Source organism: Tauraco erythrolophus, chromosome 1, assembly GCF_009769465.1.
Source record: "Tauraco erythrolophus isolate bTauEry1 chromosome 1, bTauEry1.pri, whole genome shotgun sequence".
NCBI classification, from domain to species: Eukaryota; Metazoa; Chordata; class Aves; order Musophagiformes; family Musophagidae; genus Tauraco; species Tauraco erythrolophus.
In genome coordinates this window covers 48976-70115 of record NC_141465.1, presented here as the reverse complement: position 1 = coordinate 70115, position 21140 = coordinate 48976, and the positions used below count along the sequence as shown (strand labels likewise).

The 21140-nt window shown below is 48.0% G+C and overlaps 1 protein-coding gene across 2 annotated transcripts; it reads right to left on the bottom strand.

Moving 5' to 3' along the window:
- Positions 1 to 105: 105 nt before the first annotated feature.
- CTC1 (CST telomere replication complex component 1) lies at positions 106 to 19282 on the bottom strand. 2 transcript variants are annotated; one of them, XM_086616472.1, is made up of 24 exons: positions 19262 to 19282; positions 19039 to 19187; positions 16644 to 16890; positions 15589 to 15785; positions 12678 to 12822; positions 11993 to 12295; positions 11695 to 11823; positions 11128 to 11354; positions 9573 to 9747; positions 9288 to 9488; positions 8930 to 9056; positions 7917 to 8031; positions 7135 to 7582; positions 6787 to 6876; positions 6343 to 6486; positions 6001 to 6071; positions 5088 to 5197; positions 4583 to 4748; positions 4248 to 4334; positions 4004 to 4163; positions 3469 to 3533; positions 3060 to 3222; positions 2792 to 2918; positions 1192 to 1632 (listed from the first exon to the last, which is right to left on the bottom strand). In XM_086616472.1, the coding sequence occupies exons 1-24, from the start codon at positions 19280 to 19282 to the stop codon at positions 1454 to 1456; spliced, it is 3846 nt and encodes a 1281-aa protein (XP_086472598.1). In that variant the 3' UTR covers positions 1192 to 1453. The 2 variants fall into 2 exon arrangements, 1 of the variants encoding a protein (XP_086472598.1); XR_015222327.1 differs by lacking the exons at positions 6787 to 6876; positions 19039 to 19187; positions 19262 to 19282 and adding an exon at positions 106 to 372 and having other exon boundaries at positions 1222 to 1632; positions 16644 to 16823.
- Between the last annotated feature and the right edge of the window lie 1858 nt (positions 19283 to 21140).

The window sequence follows — 21140 nt, the reverse complement described above, 5'->3', positions numbered from 1 at the left end:
CAGGGGGGACGCTGAACAAACGAACGGAGTAGCTGTTCAAACAGCTGTCAGCACTACGCGCTGAGTAAGGCGGGGAGGAAATTTTATGTGGAATTTACTCGCCTCCAGCACATGACGAAGGAGCTGGATGTTATTTTGCCCAAAGCAAGTGCAGTACACTCGGTCATCACTGCAAGTGGAAGGGAATCTCTTCAAATGGTGATGTATTGGTCAGTCTGCCATGCCACCATGGAGACTGGCAGGTGCCACTGCAGTCATCCCCTTCCTAACCAGGAACAGGGGTCGAGCCTGTAGCATGTTGTGAGTCTGTATCACAGCTCACTGCCTGCCTCTTGTTACCAGCCCCACATGCTGTCCAGGACACTGTTTGAGCTGCAAAACAATGCCCATATGGGCCTGTGCTTTAGTACCACGATTTAGTGTGTACTAAACAGTAACATATTCACTTCCTTCTCTCTTGGAGAAAAAAAATGCTCAGAGGAGGCCATGAAGATGATCAGAGGGCTGGAGCACCTCTGCTATGGAGACAGGCTGAGAGGGTTGGGGCTGTTCAGCCTGGAGAAGAGAAGGATCCAGGGAGACCTTCCAGCACCTTCCAGTGCCTAAAGGGGCTACAGGAAAGCTGGAGAGGGGCTTTGGACAAGGGTGTGTAGTGACAGGACACGGGGCAATGGCTTTAAACTGAAAGAGGGGAGATTTAGGTTAGATATAAGAAGAAATTTTTTACATTGAGAGTGGCGAGGCACTGGCACAGGTTGCCCAGAGGAGCAGTGGCTGCCCCATCCCTGGCAGTGTTCCAGGCCAGGTTGGATGAGGCTTTGAGCAACCTGGTGTAGTGGAGGGTGTCCCTGCCCATGGCAGGGGGGTTGGAACTGGATGATCTTTGAAGTCCCTTCCAACCCAAACCATTCTATGATTCTAAATGCTTTGAAATTATTAAAATTATGCTTTTAATTGGGTTAAGAATACTATCCCTTGTGGCAATTGTACAGTTTCACACGAAGACAGTGTGAAATTCCTGGCTCTGGCTCATAAACAAGGATCTACGTTTTGCCTCATTCCCCATACTAAAGTAGATACAGTATTATTTAATACTGTATTTTAGTAAATAAATAATAAATAAATAAATAAATTAAACCCTAATACTAAAGTAGATACAGTGTTATTTAAACTGTATTTTAGTAGCTTTATTTAGTAGATACTACCACATAAAATACACACATTGTGTGCTCTAAGACCAAAGCATTGAACAGCTCTCTTCCAAAACATTGCCCAGTATCGCTGGTGGCAACGGTCCAGAATGACCATTCAGGAATTCCACAAGTCGCAGCAGCTTCTTGATTGCACCCTTCACCCTGTGCTCACAGGCCTGTGCTCCCACTGGAAAGGAGACTAAAAAAAGCTCCCAGTCCCAGTAGGTGTTCCTATAATTCCTCTCCCACTAGGAGAGGTGTTAAGCAGTGGCTCCCACTTGGCAGTGACTAGTTGTCCTCCTAATCCTCTCGCTGTTCAGGTAGCTTAAGGTGTCTTGTTCCACTTCCTCCACGTTCAGGCACAGCAGGCTCGGCCGAGGTCCCACTTGCGACACAAACTCCACTTCACCACAATGAAAATTTCTCAGCTGCAGCGGCACTGAAGGGGAAAGACAGAACCTGTAACAACTCAGTACAGGGCTCCTGCTCTGTTCTGGCACACAGCTGGAGCAGTTGCAGGGGGAGGGAAGGTCTTGCAGCAGCTGCTTGACATCTGCTAAACCTCAAAGGACAGCATGGTTAATGAACCCAGGATGTAAGCAGATGAATACATTTGGCCAGCATCCCGCCAGCGCGGAGGAAACAGACATTTTACACTGTGAAACGCTGTGAACTGTGCTGCTCACAGAGCTGATGCACTGGGCTTTGTATCTTTTCTCCCTGCCAGCAGCCTGGCCTTACAGACAGCGTTACAGGACAACATCTCCACAGCAGAGCATCCCCTGGTGAGCTCAGCAAATCAACCCCTGCAGCACCTGCACTCATACTCAGCAGCTAAGAAGAACGTCCCCTTAACACAGCAACTGCACAGTTGTGGCGGCGTGAGCTCAGACATCAGCACCCATCAATTCAAGACTTTTCAATGCTTTAAACTCTGTGGCTGTGGTGAGGATTTTCAGGCCTCATCTTAACTCTACCTGCTGCCCTGTCTAAAGTCAACCCCCCCTTGATTTGAGAGGTCTGTACAGTAGCTCTGGCTGGCCAGATTCCCATCCCATCCAAGGGCTAGAGAACCTTGCTCTAAAACAGAGAAAGTTTTATGTGGGAGAGGCACCCCACAGAAAGAAACCTGTACCTTAATATTGGGGCATGCTAATTAAACGTTCTGTCCCACCACCACCACCCATATATACAACCCCCACCTCCTCCCTCAGTGACACCTCAGAACAATTACTATCCCGGTTGTTTAGCTGATATATTTTCCTGGAACCGTATCTAGAATTTGAACAGAGAAGCTCCATGTTGTTCACCACAGCTACAAGGACAATTCAATACTACCTTTATGCTTCTGTGTGAAGTAGAAAAATTAACGTATAACATTGTTGTATATAGCGACTTTTATAATGTTATTTCTGCATTTTTGTAATCATGGTTCTGCTAAGACACATCTCTTAGCTCTACAGTACAGAATTGACAATTCCATGGAAAAGATCTTGCTCTATGGGCCGGGAAGGCAGCTCTCCTTCCCCAGCCTGGGGAGGTGGTTCCTCCCTTCCCTCCCACGCTAACTATTACAAAAGCCAGCAATGCTTGCTTACCAGGCTGCAGGATCTTGGAGGGCTTCCTGTCTAGGCTGAAATCCAGCAGGATAGGGCGACAGATGAGAGGGCTCCTGCACAGGCTCCTTAGGTAGCAAGCAACGAAATCTTCGGGTTCCTCTACACACTGAGGAAGGAAAGGGTGTGTTGCCAGTGAACGTGCAGAAGGAAGCAAGGAGCTACCAGAACACCCACAGCAAAGGGAAATCCAGTCCAGCTGAGGCTCAAGCCCAGCATGCTGCGATTGCTACCAGAATAACCCACTTACCCCTGTGCCAGTAGCTTCCCCGTGCTGAATGGACACTCTGCCCCTGCTCTGCACACAGTTCTGCAGAGCTTCCCAATCCAGGAGCCTCAGGCCCAGCATTGCTGCCACGTGCTGGTTCCTGCACAGCACTAAAGCTTCACCCGTTCCATCCTCCACCAGCACCCTATGGAGAGAGCGGGCAGACAAAGGATGCGGAGGGAGGTCAGGACAACGCCCAGCTCCTGCACACGGGCACGTCCCAGACATAAAGAGAGAGGGAGGTTTGTTCACATCTAGGAAGACATCACAACTCGAACTTCTATCTTTGCTACTCCATCCACATCCCATCCTTGATTTCCCCCTCCTCTCTGGGGTGTAATTTGTTCCCTCCTACCCACTTCTCCCCGTACCTGGTCCCTACAGCGCTTACCGTGCACTGGCTTGGCTCACTCCTATGTGTGATGGACACGGTGGACTGCGTTGAGTGCACCTCCCCTGAGGGAAGAGTAAAGCTACAGCTATGGACAGGTGGGTGTAAGAGAGGGAAGGGGAAAGGCCGCTGCTTCTTTTAACCCTCCCCTAATTAAGTATGCAAAGGATTAAAGAACTTCACTGCATTTCCAGTGAGTGTCTTGGGAAGACACTTTGTATGGGGAGAAGAATCACCTGCTGCAAGGTGCTGAACCCCAACAGCAGTGAACATTGGAAAAGCGAAGCATTAATGGAGTAGGATTCTCCTTCTGAATGCCCTCACTTCACTCCCAGCCTGCCCAATAGCAGGTGCATACTTTCAATCAGTTGTCACTTTGGTGACTTTCTAATAAGCAAGTCCTTTTCAGACACTGGAAAAAGAGGTTTGGAATTGGGATAGGAACTCTTATTTCCTCTATATGGTAGCAGAGGATGTGTCAGAGTAGAAAATCTGCAAGGATCCTCACAAATTATCTCTGTGGGAGCTTGAATACCTCTTTGAAGATGCTGCTGCAAAGTGAGCAAACCCATTGCAGGGACAGAGTCAGTACACAGGACAAGTGGCATAAAATCCGTGCCCGGGGCAGCTGTTGCACGTGAGATTGCAAGTTGGATAGAAACACTAGTGAGGGGGATGAGGCTTCTCCTGCGGGGCTAGAAGAAATAGGAAAGTGAGAAGCTTGGAACATAGAAACCCTTCTTGGGACACTGTAAGGTGGAAAGAGACCCTGGACTCACCTTGAAGGGAATGGTAGGTGAGAGGCTGGCAGAGATAGGATGCTCACACAGCTGGAGGCAATGTATGTGCAATAAACATTATGGAATCTGCAACATGAAAGAGTAAGTGTCAGAAAGAGTTTATAGAAACCAAACCGGTCAGGTTTCTTGGCATGTGCTAGTCTTCATCTGTAACATGGTAGGAAAATCATTTGTAGCAAGGGACTGGGAGACACGAAGGTATGGACAAGGGTTGAGGAACGTCCACATGAGAGGAGAGATTAAAGATGGTTTCAAAGACAATAAGAAAGGTCAGAGCTGTGGCCTAGATCAGGGCTCTAAAGACAGGAGCGTACCTGGAGATTTTGCGTTCCAAGTTCTGCAAGAGGATCTTGGCTCCAGGCAGCAAACCCCAGAGGTGCTGCAGAGAGGCAGCAGCAATGTAAACGTCCACCACACCGGGGGAGCCTGGAGCAACTGAGACGCTGAGCTTCACGCTGTGATCCCTGGCGAGCAGGCTGCCTGAGGAGGCACGGAGCCACGCACACCATGAGCTCAGGCACACAGGTAGCGCGGTCTGTCGCTCAGCTGGACCTGCCAGAGGTGTTTTCCCTCCCATCACAGCGAGGCTATTGCTGCTCCACCTCACCTGTTTTCCAGGTAGGGCATTCCCATTCCTATCCCCAGCATACACGCAGCGTACAGCTGCCCAGCCCTCTGATGTGCAATGGGCTGTAACATCCTGGCACGCTTCCACTGTTCTCGGCCAGAGGAGCACAGTTAGCCAGGCGCACGGGCTCTCCGAGACAGAAAGAAGCAAGAGTCAATCTGCTGTTACCTGACAGGCTGTCACAATCTTACCTTTTTGCTTCCGAGGGCCGAGAGTCACAGACGGCTTCTCGTTCTTGGGAGAGGCACACAAGGTCCTCTCCACTATCTCACCAGAGAACGTAACAAGGGAACCTGTGAAACTGAGAGCAGAGCAGGATTTCCGTCCTGCCTGAAGACAAAGGGAGCAGCAGAAGGCCTAACTTCAAGGTTGCCACTAAGGACAGGGCGAAGTGCTATTGCCTGAGCCTGGTGGGTTCAGGGGAACCTGCCCTTGAGCACCTGAGCTACTGGATTGAGGGCAGCTTGCTGCAGCCTACCCACCAAGGGACAAGAGGCCCCTTTCTGCTTCTTCAGGCTCATCAGTGAAGGAGGAAAAAAAAAAAAAAAAAAAAAGAGATGGGCATTACAGCCTTCCTACCTGCTTAACTCCTGATTGTTTTTCTTAGAGGAAGAAGCCAAGCAAAGAAAAACTCAGTTTACCACAAGGCACTGGTGAAGATTTTAGCGTGCATGCTTATCACTCCAGATTAAACATGCTTCGGACAGAAAAGCCTCTAACCACAGTATTTTTTTGAGCAAGTTACGCTAAACCAATCAAAAAACAACCAAAATCTCACACATTCAGCCTCCTTTTCCCTGCTGCACCTGTTTCCACTTCTGACACAAATTGAGTAGAGACCTTTGGGACCTAGTCCACACCAGTAGTAGATCAAACTTTTTCTGGACACCATTTTGCAGCCTTGTCACCTGCAATCACTTTAGCTTTGATAAACAGGACAGAGTCAGTCTGCACTACCTGCACAGAGGAAGATTTCCAAACCGTACTCCTGGGGTGGATAATTCATATTATCAGCTGTTTGACAAAGTACAGTCTCCAAGAAAGACGAATACAAACCCATTTCCTAAGATACAGTCACACCTAATCTGGAGCAGACCAACATACCTGTTGCTGAGTATTTCTGGAATGGAGGAAATTCTCTGGTCCACGCCTGTCAGCACCGACCTGGCTGCCAGCTAGAAGCGGGGGAGACACAGACTGAGAAGGATTGCAGTTTGTAGCCGTCCCGGCCAGAGCAGCAAAGACAAGCTCTGCACCATTAGAGCTACGTCAAGCAACCAATGCTTCCTCCCCAGATGAATTCTGAGGCCCAGCAGCAGCCTCTGATGGAGCTTAGAGCAGAGTGGTCTCAGGAACAAGACATTCTGTCTAGATAGTTTTCTGAGCTGGTTCTGGAGAGATCTACAAGCTGCTCGTGAAATCCCAGAGCAATAAGGCACCGCATACCTGGCGCTCAGTCAGACAGGAGATCCACGTCTCGTGCTGTAAGTGCCAGGTGTCTTGGACTGGCAGGCACAGGGGGCAGGATGACCTGCTCAGGAACTTTACTGGCACAGGTGGAAAACAGAGCTTATCAAACACTTCCAAGTCCTGAGAAAAGAGGGAAAAGGCAAGAAAAAAGATTATTAAAGGAAGGAGATGAAAGCTATACAGGAAAGAAATGCCCCTGAAGAATGATGCTTTAAAGAAAAAAAAAAAAAAGAAAAAAAATCCGCTAAACTCAGAGCTCCGAGAATTTTAACCAAACACAGAACAGAAGCAGTTCCTTGGCAAGATGGATGGGAATTCCAAGCCTCGAAAAAAGCTTAGTCACCCTCTGACTCCTCAACTCCCACATGCAGTTCAGTAAAAAGTCTCCAACAGGAAACAGCAAGCCAACCTCTCTCTTACCGAGCAGTGGGGCACAATGAAGCGATACAGCCCATCTGGGTGCAGAAATGGAAACCATCGGAGAGACTTCCCCATAAAGAGCAGCAATGCCTGGCAGGGGAGGGGAGGGAAGGAGAGAGAGAAAAGGTGATGAGAAGTGTTAGGAAAAAGGTAGGAAATTAAACATACAGCAAGAAGAGAGCAAACCCAGCAGAGGATGTCTTGCTCAAGAAGTAAGGTTAGCACCATCAAAGACAAGCAAGGCAAAAATCACTCTCCCATTGATCAGGAATCTAGATCACACAAGTTCCCTGAGGAGCCAGCTCCCAGACTTATCAAACCACCCCCTAAAGCTGCCTTCAGCCTCACTTCTTGCTGAGTCATGACTTCTTCTCCATCACAGCTCGTCTCCTCCAGCTCTGGTAGACTCCCAGTTTCTCTGGGGTGGCTCCAGAGCTGAGGTTTGCCCAGCCACAGCACTGTGGCTTGGAAACTGCGCTGCAGCTCCTGTCCTTCTCCATCTTCTTCCCTGGGTAGTTGGTAATTGCGTAACATAAGTCCCTCTTTCTGGGTAACCAAGAACAGGCGAGATACACAGCCCGTTCCTGTAGCACTGCTCTGGCCCTTCTGACAGCTCTCATCTCGGTGAGTGTCTGGCTTGGGATCCTCCAACTTCAGCATTTTGGCCTCTGGGGTTTCCAGCTCAGATGTTAAGCTGCCATCATCCTTCTTCCTCGAAGAGGAGCTGTTTCCACTCCTAAAGCCTTCAGCAGCATGGAGAACTTGAACATCCTCAAAGTAGAACTGCACATAGATGCTGAAATGATAAATGGTAGCAGTGAAACTCCTTGCTCCTGCCAGGTGGCTGTCTGAAACAAACAGTTATCTGGGAAAAGAACTTCTGGTGAGTGCCCTGCAGGTATTCAGCAGGAGCAGAAGGAAAGGGTGAAGTAGCTACCATGCTGGTTGTATTCTGAACAAGACGGAGATGGTGGGTCTATTGCTAATAAAGATCTCCTGTCCTGCAAATACCAAAGGACAGTTGCTTTGGCACTGGAATACTATGCTGACAAGTAGCTTTACCATAGTCCAAAATAGTTGTGGAACTGGAGAGTGATGATTTTACTTAAGCATTGAATAAAGGGACTCACCTGTTTTTTTTCTCCCTTACATGCTCCAGATTTTCCAGCTGCTGCCAGGAGGGAAAATCAGTCTGAAGGAATCTCTCCACTACAAGCTGGAAGTTTTCCACCTGCAAGAGCGATCCTGCAAACACATCAGAGAAAGGAACTGAGCTAATAAGAAGAGAAAATGAAAACAGTAAGCTCAGTTTCCTCATTTTAAAGTCACGAGACCTGGCAGTGACAGTTCAGCATCTCCCTACCAAGTCTTGTCTTCATTGTTTTGAAGTTGTGTGTGGTTTTGACTGGGACAGAATTAGCTTTTCTTTTTAGCAGCTAGGAGAGCTCTGTGTTTTGGATTTAGTATGGGATTCGCTATGAGAAGAATGTTGACAGCACACTGATGTTTATAGTTGGTGCTGAGACACCAAGGACCTTTCAGCTTTGTATTCTTGCCAGTGTGCAGGAGCACAACAGGCTGAGGGGGGGCACGGCTGGGACAAAGGGCCCACAACTCCTCTTATGGTTTGAACTTAGATTTAGGATTGAGGGCTAAATTGGCTGATTGAGTATTCCCTATCATGCAGCGTCATGCCCAGTAGACAGACGAGGGTAGACTGGGAAGTTTGGGATTCTTTTGCTTCCGAGGGCGCTCTCTCTTGGACTCTCGGAGTTCTCTCTCTCTCATATTCTCATTTCAGGCTTCTCGCCCATTCAAGATTGCAGTGTCGGGATTGCTCACCAGGATGGGACAGGCATTGGTCACCAGGTAGTGAGCAATTACACTGTGCATCACTTGTTTGTATATATTAGTATTATTTTATCATTGTTGCTTGTAATTTTATATTATTAGGTTGTTCTTATCTCAACCCACAGGTCTCCTTCCTTTTTCCCCTTTAATTCTCTTCCCCATTCCCCAGGGGTGGGCAAGGGTGAGCGAGCGGCTGCGTAGCGTTTATTTGTCGGCCGGGTTAAACCACAACAAGTTGGATGGCAGAACAGCAAAAGCCCAGCACCTCCAGGTTCAGCATAGTGGGACGTACCTATGAGAGCAGTATTGGCAAAGGGGCTGCCATCCTTATGGGATATCACGCAGGGAAGCGTGCTGCTCCCATCCTGCAGCTGGAGGGAACTGCTCCTGGAGGAGACTCTAAGCACACCCAGTAGTATCTGCAACAGAAAGGAAGCTGCAAAGAGCATCAAACACTTCCCACCTTGAAGGCCATAAATCAAAGCGTGTACACCAGCAGCCCAAATTCAGCCTGTGTTCGACACACCACAGGTGAGAAAAGCAGTGTCATTCTCCAACAGGAGGAACAGGCATGCATCATGTGGGGTGCTGGAAGGCATGGGGAGCACCAGGAACTCTCAAGGCACAGACAAAGGGAACTAGGCGCTTACCAGTCGGGGCTGGAAACTTCCTGCTGAGAGCGTGCAGTAGGACCAGGCCAGCCTGCGATTCAGCTCCTGGGTGCCCATGTGCTGGGCTTCCAAGCGGGAAAGCAGCTGTGATGGACTGAAGCCTTCCCAGCTCTTCTGTTCCGCCACACGGCAAACTGCAGACAGAGATGGCGCCTGGCACGGGGGGTTCAGGGTCAAATACTATGGAAAAAGAAAGAAAGAATAAAACACACGAGTTTCTTCCCATCAGACAAACAGGGAACAGCTCACAGAGCATTTACTCACTTTCTGCAGGGGACACTGGTGTATTTTTGCTAGGATTTCATTGTAAATATCTCTTGCTTCCTCTCTATCTGGCACCACAGCTTGCAGAAGGGGGACAAGGAACTTCCCAGCAGCTCCATGGTTTCGGTGCGTAGACCTAAGCAATAGTCGACGGCGCCCAAAGAAACAAGAAAACCTGAAAAAAATTAGGGCAGTTAGAAACATTAGCAATCCTCACCTCTTTTTTGCATGTAAGTCAGGGATTCTTTCTGCTTGTTACAAGTGAACGCGCCGTGTAGGACAAGAACTAAGGAGAGTGCAAAAAGAACATGACATGATTAAAAAACAGGAGGGTTTAATGGTGGTCAGATTTATGTCAGGCAAGCAGACAAGGAACAGGAAAATACACAGAAATGGGCAGACTGGCAAAATCTCAAAACTCAAGCAGCCAAGAAGTCCACCCAAAATAATCTTCCTCTAAGTCACACAAATGAACCTCCGTGCATTTTGGCTAAGCTTGATGTGATTCCTCATGTTAGGTACACTTGGCTTCAAGGATGCAAAAATCACTAGACAGAAACAATCACAGATTGCTCTTGTTCCAATATTTTCCTTGTGTTGCATTCCTTTCAGAAGTCTGGCTCACTGCTTTTGAATGCCAGGAAGTGATCACACTGCCAGTCAAAAAAAGACTTAACAGAAAGTGAAAGCAAATAGAAAGAGATAGGAACTAACTCACTGGAACAACTTGCAAGCAGGAGCAGGACTTAGCAGTCACATTTAAACAAAGTGAAAAAGCTAATGAAAACTGAACCTTACAGCTAGCATCATTCCTGTGGCAAAACTGAAGCTGTTTTATTGGAAAGCATGGTAAAAATTCCACAGTGCCAGTAAAGCACAGGAAGACTGAGCACTCTGTAAACTGCTACCTGACTGCCTGAGGTTAAATATACATGTTTTAGCTTTTAAAGCCCAAGGCAGCAGTTACAGTGATCAACCATAACCATTTCAGAACAAACACATATTTTCACTAACAGAACCCAGAAGTAAGCCCAGAAACTGGCCCACAGCTCTCAGGTGAACAGAGTGTAGCTGCCGGAGCAGGAAGCCATCCGGAACACCCAGAGATAAGCATGTGTGGGAAAATCTGCTAAGATGGAGGCTCTCAAACGAATGGTCACACTACTGGCAACACTCAGAATATCCAGAAGTGCGAGGAGCCAGGATACAAGAGCCTTTCTATCAGCTGCGATCTGCCTGTAGCAGCAGTTTCCAGCTCCAGCCTCAGTGCCCACCTTGACTTGCCAAGCAAACCGCACTGGCGGGCACACATCCCCACAGCGCTTCCATATTTCAGGACAAAACTTCCTCGGCAGGAGCGTGTGAGCACACACTCTGGAGTGCTGCAGATGTGAAATCTAGGCAAATGGCTTATTTAAGTCGGTAAACCAGAAGCAATTGCTGCTGCTATTAGTATCCAAGCACAGCAATTTTGTGACCATTTGTTCTAGAAGACGCCCAGGTAGCCTACAAAGGACATCTACGCGTATCCTGACTTCAGAAGAACTGTTCTCACCTCTCCTCAAATGTCTCCAGGAGGCTCACCAGCCAGAGGTAGAGCGGCATACCAAGATTGTAGCGGAAGAGCAGCTGCAAGTAGAGATTTCCTGAAGAGGCTGGTGGCTGGTAGGGAGTGCTGAGCCTTGAAAAACTCTTCAGCACAACAGTGCTGCTCAGGCAAGCACCAAGTACAACGAAAGGGAAAGATACCAAAGGCTTCTGCAGGAGGTGGACATCGACGAGCTGAGATACACAGACGTACAACTTAAGAGAGGAGATGGCCAATCTGCCACTGTTCTTCAAAACCATCACCCCACCCTAAATCCTTTGTCGCTCTACTGGATTGTCTATAAACCCAATGGGCCTGAAGGACCTGGCATGGCTTAGGAAGGACCCAGATAAATATCATTTCGATTCTCATGACCAAGCCTAGACAGCAAGATCCCCAATTTTGTTCCAGATACTTGTTGAAATAATACCAATGTTCCCACAGTCTTCTGTTGACCCACACGCTCACGAGCCACCCCTGGTGCCTGAGTCTTTTCCACCGAATGCTTTATGCCTTGTAAGTCTCACAACTTACCTCCACACATGCTCCTGGGCGGAGCCCCCGTGCAGAGTTCAACATCTGCTGGTAAGCAAGGCACAAGCAGACTTTGTTATCCAGTAAAAAGAGACCAGCTTGGACATTGAGTATTTTGGTGACAGTTCCCTAAATAGAAAGCAAACAAAGTTACAGGAGTGTAGAGAGTCCCAGAACTCAAGAGACTCATAGGTCTGCGCAATAAGGAAGTAAATTAACGATGAAAGTGAGACCTTGCAGGCCAGGAGCTGAAACCCTAGCGCACGAGTGGGTGAAGGCTAACCATACAAACCCTTACCACATATGAGATGATCTTGGACTCTTTGGTTGATCCTTGCCTCTCCTCTTCAATTCCCAGCTCCAAGGAATCACTGAGCTGCTCAGCAGTCTCAAGGGAAGAAGACTGAGTGGATTCTCCTTGTGACACACTGTCCAGTGGCTGCTCCCTCACTTGCTCTGCATGGTAGGGCAGAACGCAGGAAGAAACACTGGTGACGAACATCCTTTGTCCAGATTTCTTCAGGCTGGATATACTCAGGCCCGTTATTGTGTACCTGTGACCCAACCGGAGGCTATGATGCCACGCCAGCTGGTTGGGCTTCTAGAGCAGAGAAACCAAAAGCAACATCAGCATCTCCTGCACTGGAAAAAAATTCTTACCAACTCTGATAACCTCACCCCAAAAAAACTTTTCCTTTGAGAGGACCAGCTCAAACTCTTAGCAAAAGGGTGGTATCTGCAAGACGTGCAGGGACAGTACAACTGCACGAGGGAGGAGAGCTGTGTTTCTGTGGGGCACAGAACTAGACTTCTTACATACAAGGATTGTTATAGGCTGCGTGGAATACAAAAAGGGGAGAGAATCACTAGTAAAAGGAAGAATAAATCAAACCAGGAAGTCAAGGGCATGATTCAAGAATTAATCAACTAGTACGTACACAGATACACATGGTGAATTTGTGAGCAAAATTCCAAGGACTTACCTGCACCAGCACAGGGACCCAAAGAGCTGAGGTGAAGCACTTCAGAAACAGAAAGAAGAACGTCTTGTGGCGAATACAAAGGAGAGGCCCAAGTCTGGCCAATTCACCTGCCACAGTGAGCTTTGATCTCTTCTTACATGGAATCCTTGAGGGCAATCGGGGAGGCAAAGGAAATCAGAGATGAAAGAACAACTCAAAAGCATCTCAAAAGCAAAATAAATATGCAGCATGCCCTTTCTGGAAATAAAGGGTCCAACAAGGTAATATGGACCATCTCTCAGGTTTTCAAAACAATATTTGGCTACAAAATTCTTACTTTAACTTTTACATACTAAATCCCTTTAACATTTAAAAAAAACAACCTTAATATTTGAAGACAGCAGAGTTTTGTTAAACGAATTCACATGTTCCATGACAAAAGCCAGATTATAAAAAAGCTTTACTACAAATGAGAAGTTAATTATAGGTCAAAAGGGAAAATAAAGTCATAAACAATTCTTCATTAAGAAACAGAACTCGGCTTTGTAGATCCATGGAATGTGACACTGGAAGCTCTAAGCCTATAAACACGAGGGGCCTGAAAGCAACAATGGAGTCTGCCTAACAAACTTGGCACAGGATGGAAAAGCAGCAAAACTGAAAGCAGATGAGAGAGAGAGAGAGGCAACATTTCTTTAGTAATTTCTGTTTGTCATTTCGAACTTTCATTTCAAACAATGAAAAACAAAAAAAACCAAAACCAACTCAAACCCCTTTATTTCAAACAAAAAAATGTTTGTCATTTCATTTGTCATTTTCATTTCAGCTCCTACTGGACTTGAATATAACCATCCCACTTACTCTAAACAAACAAATTCTTGATTCTAAAACATCTAAACAATTATTTAACTTTATGACTTTTTAAAAAAGAAGTACCAGGACATCCACACACACTAGTACCAGCACTTTATTGCTAACATTTTTAAAGAAGGAACATGGAAAATTCGTCAGGTACAAAGCCTGAGAGTCTAAACTTGAAATAGTTTTCTTGTGTAGAAAGGTCTGTTGAGCTAAATCAAATACTTTAGCTTAAAGTAAGTTTCTCACAAGCAGATAAACCCAATTAAAAGAAAACTAAAAAGAAACCAAAGCAGCCTGACTAGTGACATTTTATTGTTATTAACTTACATCAAGAATTCTTTACTCAAGAAGATAAAAGATGATGTATTGGGCTTGCTTGGCAGGGGTTTGGTAGCAGAGGAGGGGCTACAGGGGTGGCCCCTGTAAGAAGCTGCCATAAGTCTCCCCAGCTCCAAGCGGGACCCACCTTTGGCCAGGGCCGAGCCAGTCAGTGCCTCTGGGATAAACATATTGAAGAAGGAACAAAAAAACCCTGTTCCATGCAGGACCTCATGCCACGCCACGGCCCCTCACCTGGCCGCAGGTGGGGCACGGCTTGCAGCAGCTTGAAGCGCTTTGAAGCTCCCCGCTCCCAGGGAGCCTGCTGGGAGGAACTCATCCTGCCGAGTCTGCCAGGGCTTGCTGGGCCCGGCGTGGCTGCAGCAGAAAGAGGAGTGAGATGCCAGAGAAACAAGGTCAGTGAAGGAGGGGGAGGAGATGTGCCAGAGCTGAGATGCCCCTGCAGCCCGTGGCGAGACAGCAGGTGGCCCCTCCGCAGCCCACAAAGATTAACGGTGGAGCAGAGACCCACCCACGGCCTGTGGAGGACCCCACACCAGAGCAGGTGGCTGTGCCTGAAGATCGTGACTCCATGGGAAGCCCATGCTGGAGCAGTCTGTGGGTGAAGGACTGCATCCCGTGAGAGGGACCCACGGAGCAGTTCACGAAGAGCTGCAGCCTGTGAGAAGGACTCACTTTGGAGAAGCTCATGAAGAACTGTCTCCTGTGAGAAGGGACCGCATGCTGGAGCAGGAGAAGAGTGTGAGGAGTCCTTCCTCTGAGGAGGAGCAAGCAGCAGAAACAACATGTGATGAACTAACTGCAACCCCCATTCCCTGTCCTCCTGCACTCCTGGGGGCAGCAGGCAGAGAAACCAGGAGCAAAGCTGAGCCCAGGAAGAAGGGAGGAGGTGGGGAAAGGTTTTTTTAAGATTTGTGTTTGTTTCTCATTATCCTCTCTGATGTGACTGGTAACAAATTAAATTGATTTTTTTTTTTCCCAAGTTGAGCCTGTTTTGCCTGCAACCATAACTGGTGAGTGATCCCTCCCAGTCCCTGTCTCGGCCCTTGAACCTTTTGTTATATTTTCTCCTCTCCATCTCACCTGAGGCAGGGAGGAGGGAGGGAGTGGCCGTGTGGGGCTCAGTTGCCAGCTGGACTAAACCATGACAAATTATCTAGCGCAACCTGAAATTACCAACTTGAATAAGATTTGCAATTCCATTGGCTACATTTCCACATACTGTATTATTCCCACTAAAGACAACAGTTACTCTTGTCAGCTGACATTTAATTGGTGCCTTTGTCTCAGAAATCTGATAAGAACTTGACTGGTGGTGTATATTAATTGCATATTAGAATCTAGACTTAGTTTCAATAATACTTTTGGTTCACTGTAGGTTCAAAAAAAAAAGTTGTGCTAATCAAAAGAGCGCCTTTTAGCCTCAGTGCAAGTTGAACCATCGCTTTGTTCTCATGTCCTTTCTGTAGTATCAAAATACATCCAGAAATAATTAAAATTTATCTTGTTTTGTCAAAATGCAGATTAAAAACTCCCAGTAAAGTCCTGGAAAACAGCTAGTTAATAAAAAGCAGCTTTATCATATAACTTTTACTTCCACCACTCACTGTTATGCTTCCACTTGTTATGCAGAAACGCCATTTTGCTCTTCCTAAGCCAAGTGCTCTCTTCACGGTACCTACCGAAGCAGAGGAACAGTGCTGTGATGGAGCTGAGCATGCTGGGTGCTTACCTGGACGTAAGCAGTGGCTCGGCTGATGCTGGGTAGGTGACTGGAATGCTGTAAGGTCTTTCCTTTGGGAGATTTACTGGCACTGGATCCCCCAGGATCTCCACATACCCTGCGGCGCTCTGGTCTGTCTGTGGTATATATGACCAGCTCGGGAAGAGGAACAGTGATTCCAGCCATTCAAGTTCAAAATGCAAGAGCTAAGACAAAAGATAATGAGATAAAGCTTGAGGTAAGTTACAGTACGTTTTCTCAGCCTTACTTACAATGTTCATTACTGATCTGCCCTTGCATGCACATCACAAACATTTCTTCTACTGCTGGTCTTCACTACTAAATGAGAGTAGTGTTTTCTGCCCACTCTTTTGTCCTTCCAGATGCAAACCTGGAACAGATGTGCTGAGCTCTACAGCTAGCATTTCCTGGGTTATACTCGCACCCTCCCGGCAAGGTGATAATTCACTGCAAGGCTTAGTTATTTTCAGACTATTCTTCTAAAATTCTCACCTGCTTTCTGTTCGTGTTTTCAGTTAGAAGTTCAGACCAATATAACTTTTCCTAGTCTTCACCTCCTTGGATAGCACAACCCTCAGGGATTACCTTTTATCTAGACTCCTCCCCTTGCAATGACCTTCAGAAAGCTTTTAACTTAACACCACTGTCATGAAAGCTATTATTTCCTGAAAGCATGTCATCAGTGCCTCACTGAACACCCAGTACAACTCTCTAGAAAGTTATTTCTGCTCCGCTAGTTGGAATTTAACAAATAGAGGGGGGAATATGACCTCCAGGTCTCCCAGGCCACCTCGTACTGTTGAGAATTTCACAGAACTGTACATTAGGCTGTCTCTTTTTTCCATATTTGTCAAGTTTGTCATTGCTAGGAGAATGTGTTCTGTCCTCTCCCCAGGTTCTGAGCTTGCTGTTTTCCTGCCTGTTACATAGATGTGTTATTTCCCTCGCTAAAGACTTTGGCAGACAATTTGAAGCTCCTGGTGGTCTGTGACGCTGCCACAGAAGCAGGAATAAGCACAGAATCCTTCAGACTGAGGACATACCTCACATGGAATTATCCCAGTATTGTCTTTCACGTATAGGCAACCATCTACCAACTTTTCTTTGTTCTCTTGCCTTCCATCTGTTAAGTAGCCAACCAAGATCAGGTAAGTCCTTGGCAAAGCGCTCTGCATGGGTAAAGCACCTTCTCCTTGCTGAGCCCATTCTTTGAATTCATTAGTGCTCCAGGTCAGGTGGCTGCAGCACGGAACGCACTGCTGATGCTGTAGGTCAGAGATGGAGATGAAACTGGAAAAAAAAAAGAAAAGCGAGAATATAGAAGGATGTAACAAAAAGTCAGTCTGCAAAGTTTGGGTATTACAGTGATCATTGCAGTGGACAAAGCTCGGCTAAGTCAGAAGAGCTGTAGCTATTAGTGTGGTCTGATGATACCACATGGCAAGAACCAGCTCATTCACTGGCATTTATTAACGTTCTCTCTCAGCGCAGTCAACATGTCTGTTCTGCTTGAGCATCCTCTCTGAAAACAGACATCCTTTGCTACTACGCTTACCTGAGCAGGCAGGCAGAAGACTTGGGGAAAAAAAAAAAAAGCCACCTTCCTGGCTTTGGGGAGAGGGGGAAGGAGGTGTAATACCAAATCAACCACATGCAAAGCTGCTGGCAGTTTAGCATCTATCACGCTTAGACTGATCACGGTAGTGAATATGGGAGAACAAGGCAGCACCCTCACTAGATTCTAAGCCTTTTCAGTGTTTACATGATCACGGCAGCATTAATCATCGTTGTTTACATCCTGGATCTCTATGCCAGAGAATTAACAAGAGTCCTCTGTCCGTGCTAACATCAACACTGAAAGAGCAAATATAAACTGGTCTCCAGCTAGTGGTTTTGGTACTTGTTTCCAGTAAGGTTAACTGACTATTTTAGGTCGTGAAACTGGAGCTCTATTCACAACACCCCCTCACTCAGTAGTGGGATATAATCAAATTCAGAGAGTACAGATTTGAAGAGTTTTACTTTATTAGTCAGGTATCAAAGGTTCAAAGTCAAAAACTAGTCTAGACAAGTGATGGGTTTGAATCAGCTATAAATGGTATTTATATTAAAAAAAAAAATTAGAAGAGATAAATTTATGCAGGTACTTATGTTGTACATTTGGCAGGAATCTGAGGAGGAGGAGGAAGATTAGCCGAAAATGACATCAGCAAACTGCTTCATCCTCAGAGACAGAGCAGCATCAAGAATAATTCTGATATCTACGATCTACAAGGAGAACACAGTGCTGCTCATGTTTTCGTCACATGTGCTGACTGCTTTTTGGGAGAAACCAAAACGACAGCAGTATGCTGGATCCCAGTTATCGCACACAGAGAACTAACTGAACCCTCTTCTAGTGCTTCAGAGCTTGATGGTTACCTGTGGATGTAGTCTGCTGCTCACAGACAGACCACTGGCAGCATACAAGACAAGTACCAACTACCTTCAACTCTTCTCTATGAATTTTCCTGAATATAAACCAAACTCAGGTTAAATACCGTAATATAAATAAATATTAAATAAATATCATAGTGTATAGAAAAAATACAGCTTAGATAAGAATTGTTTAGCTGGTGTGAAAGACCTACCACTACATTTATAAACTGTTAGCATAAAAGTAAAGAACACAAGTAACTAATCAATTCCAGCTGACCTTTGTCTGGAAACCAGCGGTACCAGAAGTTTTAATAGACATTTTCCCACCGCAAGCTGGAGCGAGAGAGAAACAGAACCAGATGAGCCAAACCTTCCAACCTGGATTTCTTTCAGCAAGTTGTGTGTTTTTCATGCTGGTAAGCACCCAAAAGCCTTTTATCAACTGAAATACGGACCACACTATCCTAGGTTCGCCCTTTCCGAGAGCGCACACCCGAAGGCAGACGTCAGCTGGCCAACAGCCTCGGAGACCTGCCCAGAACAGCCTCCTGAGCATAGCAGCGGGATCCAGCGGGGAAGCCGCCGTGCAAACGTCGTGCAGCAAGAGCAGCTCTCTCTCAGCGAGATGCCCTACTTTGGTTACACACTCCGCCTGCCGCAGACTGGCAGATACGGTGCTTAATCATCCCACAAGAGCGATCGGGGGTGCACGGAAGCCAAGAAAACGCGTGCGGTTACCCGTTTTCAGCGACATCCCTCCCACACCCGGCATCCGGGGCAGGCAGCTCACACGAACTGCTGCTACAGCCGCCGTGCTGAGCTCCCGGGAGGACGCCGCCAGCTCCGCTCCACCGGCCCGTGGCTGCAACCGGGCCCTGCACGGTGGCACGGAGCGTGGGGGGCGTCTCCGCCGGAACGTGCCCGAGGGATGAGTGCGGGCACCGGGCCCAAAGGAAAACCTCTCCCGCTCCATCCCCTCGTCCCCCTCCTCGCCTCCTCCCGTCTCTGCCCCGCGGTCACCTGTAGCCGAGCGGCAGGTTCCCGCCGCCCGCGCTCCGCAGGCACCGCAGCACCGCGTCCAGCCGCGGCGGCTCCGGCCCGCCAGGCCCCTCGTGGGCAGGGAGCGCTCGGCGGACGAAGTCCCGAGCCGTCTGCAGCCAGCGCTGCTCCTGGGGAGAGGCACAGAAACGGAGCTTCAGCGCTGTGTGGCGGGGAGGGCCCGGAGACCCCCGGGGACACTCACCGCCGCGCTGGGCTCCGCCATGACCGCACCAGGCCGCGCCGCGCGTCTCAGCGCGCTGCCATGGCGATGCGGCGGCGGGAAACGCGCAGAGCCCGCCGGGAACTCCGCCCCCTTCCTCACCTCCGGCCAATCGCCGCGCCAGCCCCGCTGCGCGTCACTTCCTCCTTCCCCCGCCCTGCCCGCGCAGCGGGCGGTTTGCCGGGGTGGGCGCTGCGCGGGCGGGAGTGCTGCGGGCGCCCCTGAGGTAAAAAAGTGTCTCAACGGCAGCGAGAGCCGTTTCAGTCACCGGGGTTGTCCCTCACGGAAAGGGCTGGCGAGACACGGGAAGCCAGGAGGGCTCTGCAGGCCGGGATTCAAGCGGCCGCGCTGACAGACAAGCTGAAATCCCGCCGCTGTGGCAGGAGGGTGGCGAGCTGGGCTCGCTCCCCTGGGTGGCACATAGCCCCGCGTCCTCGGGGCACACTGGAGGCCTGGTAGGCCACCGGGAGACGGCGGAGAGAGAGGGTGGCGTGGGCTCGCCGGCTCTGGCGAAAGCCGGGCAGTGGCTGCGCGCTGCTGCGTTTGGCATTGGTGTCATGTGAGATGGCTCTCCCTGGGCAAGCGGCGGGCAGTCAGACGTGGAGCTTTGAGGGGATTTCTCTGGCGCTTGTGCGTTTCTAGAGAAACGCTTTTTCGTCGTTCGGAAGGCTGAAGATTGTAGGGTGTGCCTCATCCACTCATATGGCAGTATGTGATAAACCTGAAACAATCCGTTAAAAATGTGATTTCCTCCTCCACAGAATGTGCTCATTGGTGCATGAGAATTTTTCCTTTAGGGGCTAATTTCGTATTGTCCTTGTTCAAGGCAAGGAAATGAACTAAACAGCACTCGGTAGCATCTTTTCCGTCTCTATCCCTGGAGATGGCTGCAGCCCGATTAACAGGTTATTCCTTCCCTCCTGGAGCCTGCTGCTGGAAGGTCAGAGCCGTTCCAAGCCTCAAGTGTGGAAGAGAGCTGTGTAGCTGTGTGGCCCTTGTTATTCTGTCCTGTGCACGTGCCATTGCTGGCTTCTGTGCAGCAGATAAGTAACTCTGGAGTAGATGCAGCCTGTGGAGGTGTTTGGTTTTGTCCGCAGCAATAGAGGCAGCGCGTAGAGTGAATTACACGTGCGTTTTGGGCTCACAGATGTGAAATGGGCATATTCTTCCAAAACAATGCTTAGTAGCTCAGTGTAATGCCTTTGACTGCTAATTACAGAAAACAAGAGTTCCCTGTCACAAACTGATAGCTGGAAAATATATGCTGCAGCATATACGGTCCCTCCTGTTCATGACACCTGTCTCTATAAGTACCAAATGACCAATTGCTGTTACCCTTCAGCAGGTGAGACGTCGAGACCAGGTAACTAACGCACGTACCTCGTTATCTCAAGAGGGGAAACCGTTCTGAAACAGCATGAGGGCAGGTCTTAACGGGCAACAAGTGAAGGGCAGTTCTTTATAATTTAGACACGTATTCCTTATTGTATACATTTTTAAACACTGTCATTAAGGGCATACATTAAATGAAGCAGAGCCCATGCAGATTGTTACATATGCTTCACCATCACGTTGGCACTGTCAATGCAGCTGGTACGTTGGAGCGAACAAGAAAATGCGTGTTTTAAATTAAAAAGCACAGCTGGGCATATATATTCTAAATACTCTGGTGTGGGCTAATAAATACCTTTCTTTTAAATTATTTAGGTGCTGACAAGGCAGCTAAGATGCAAAGAGTTATTTTCTGACAACTACAGGGTGAAGTTTCACAGGCACTTAGGAAAAGTACAGCCGAGAGGTGAAACACTCGTAAGTCGGGAAAATGCAAGATTACCACGAGCCTCCTTTCACTCCTTTTCCC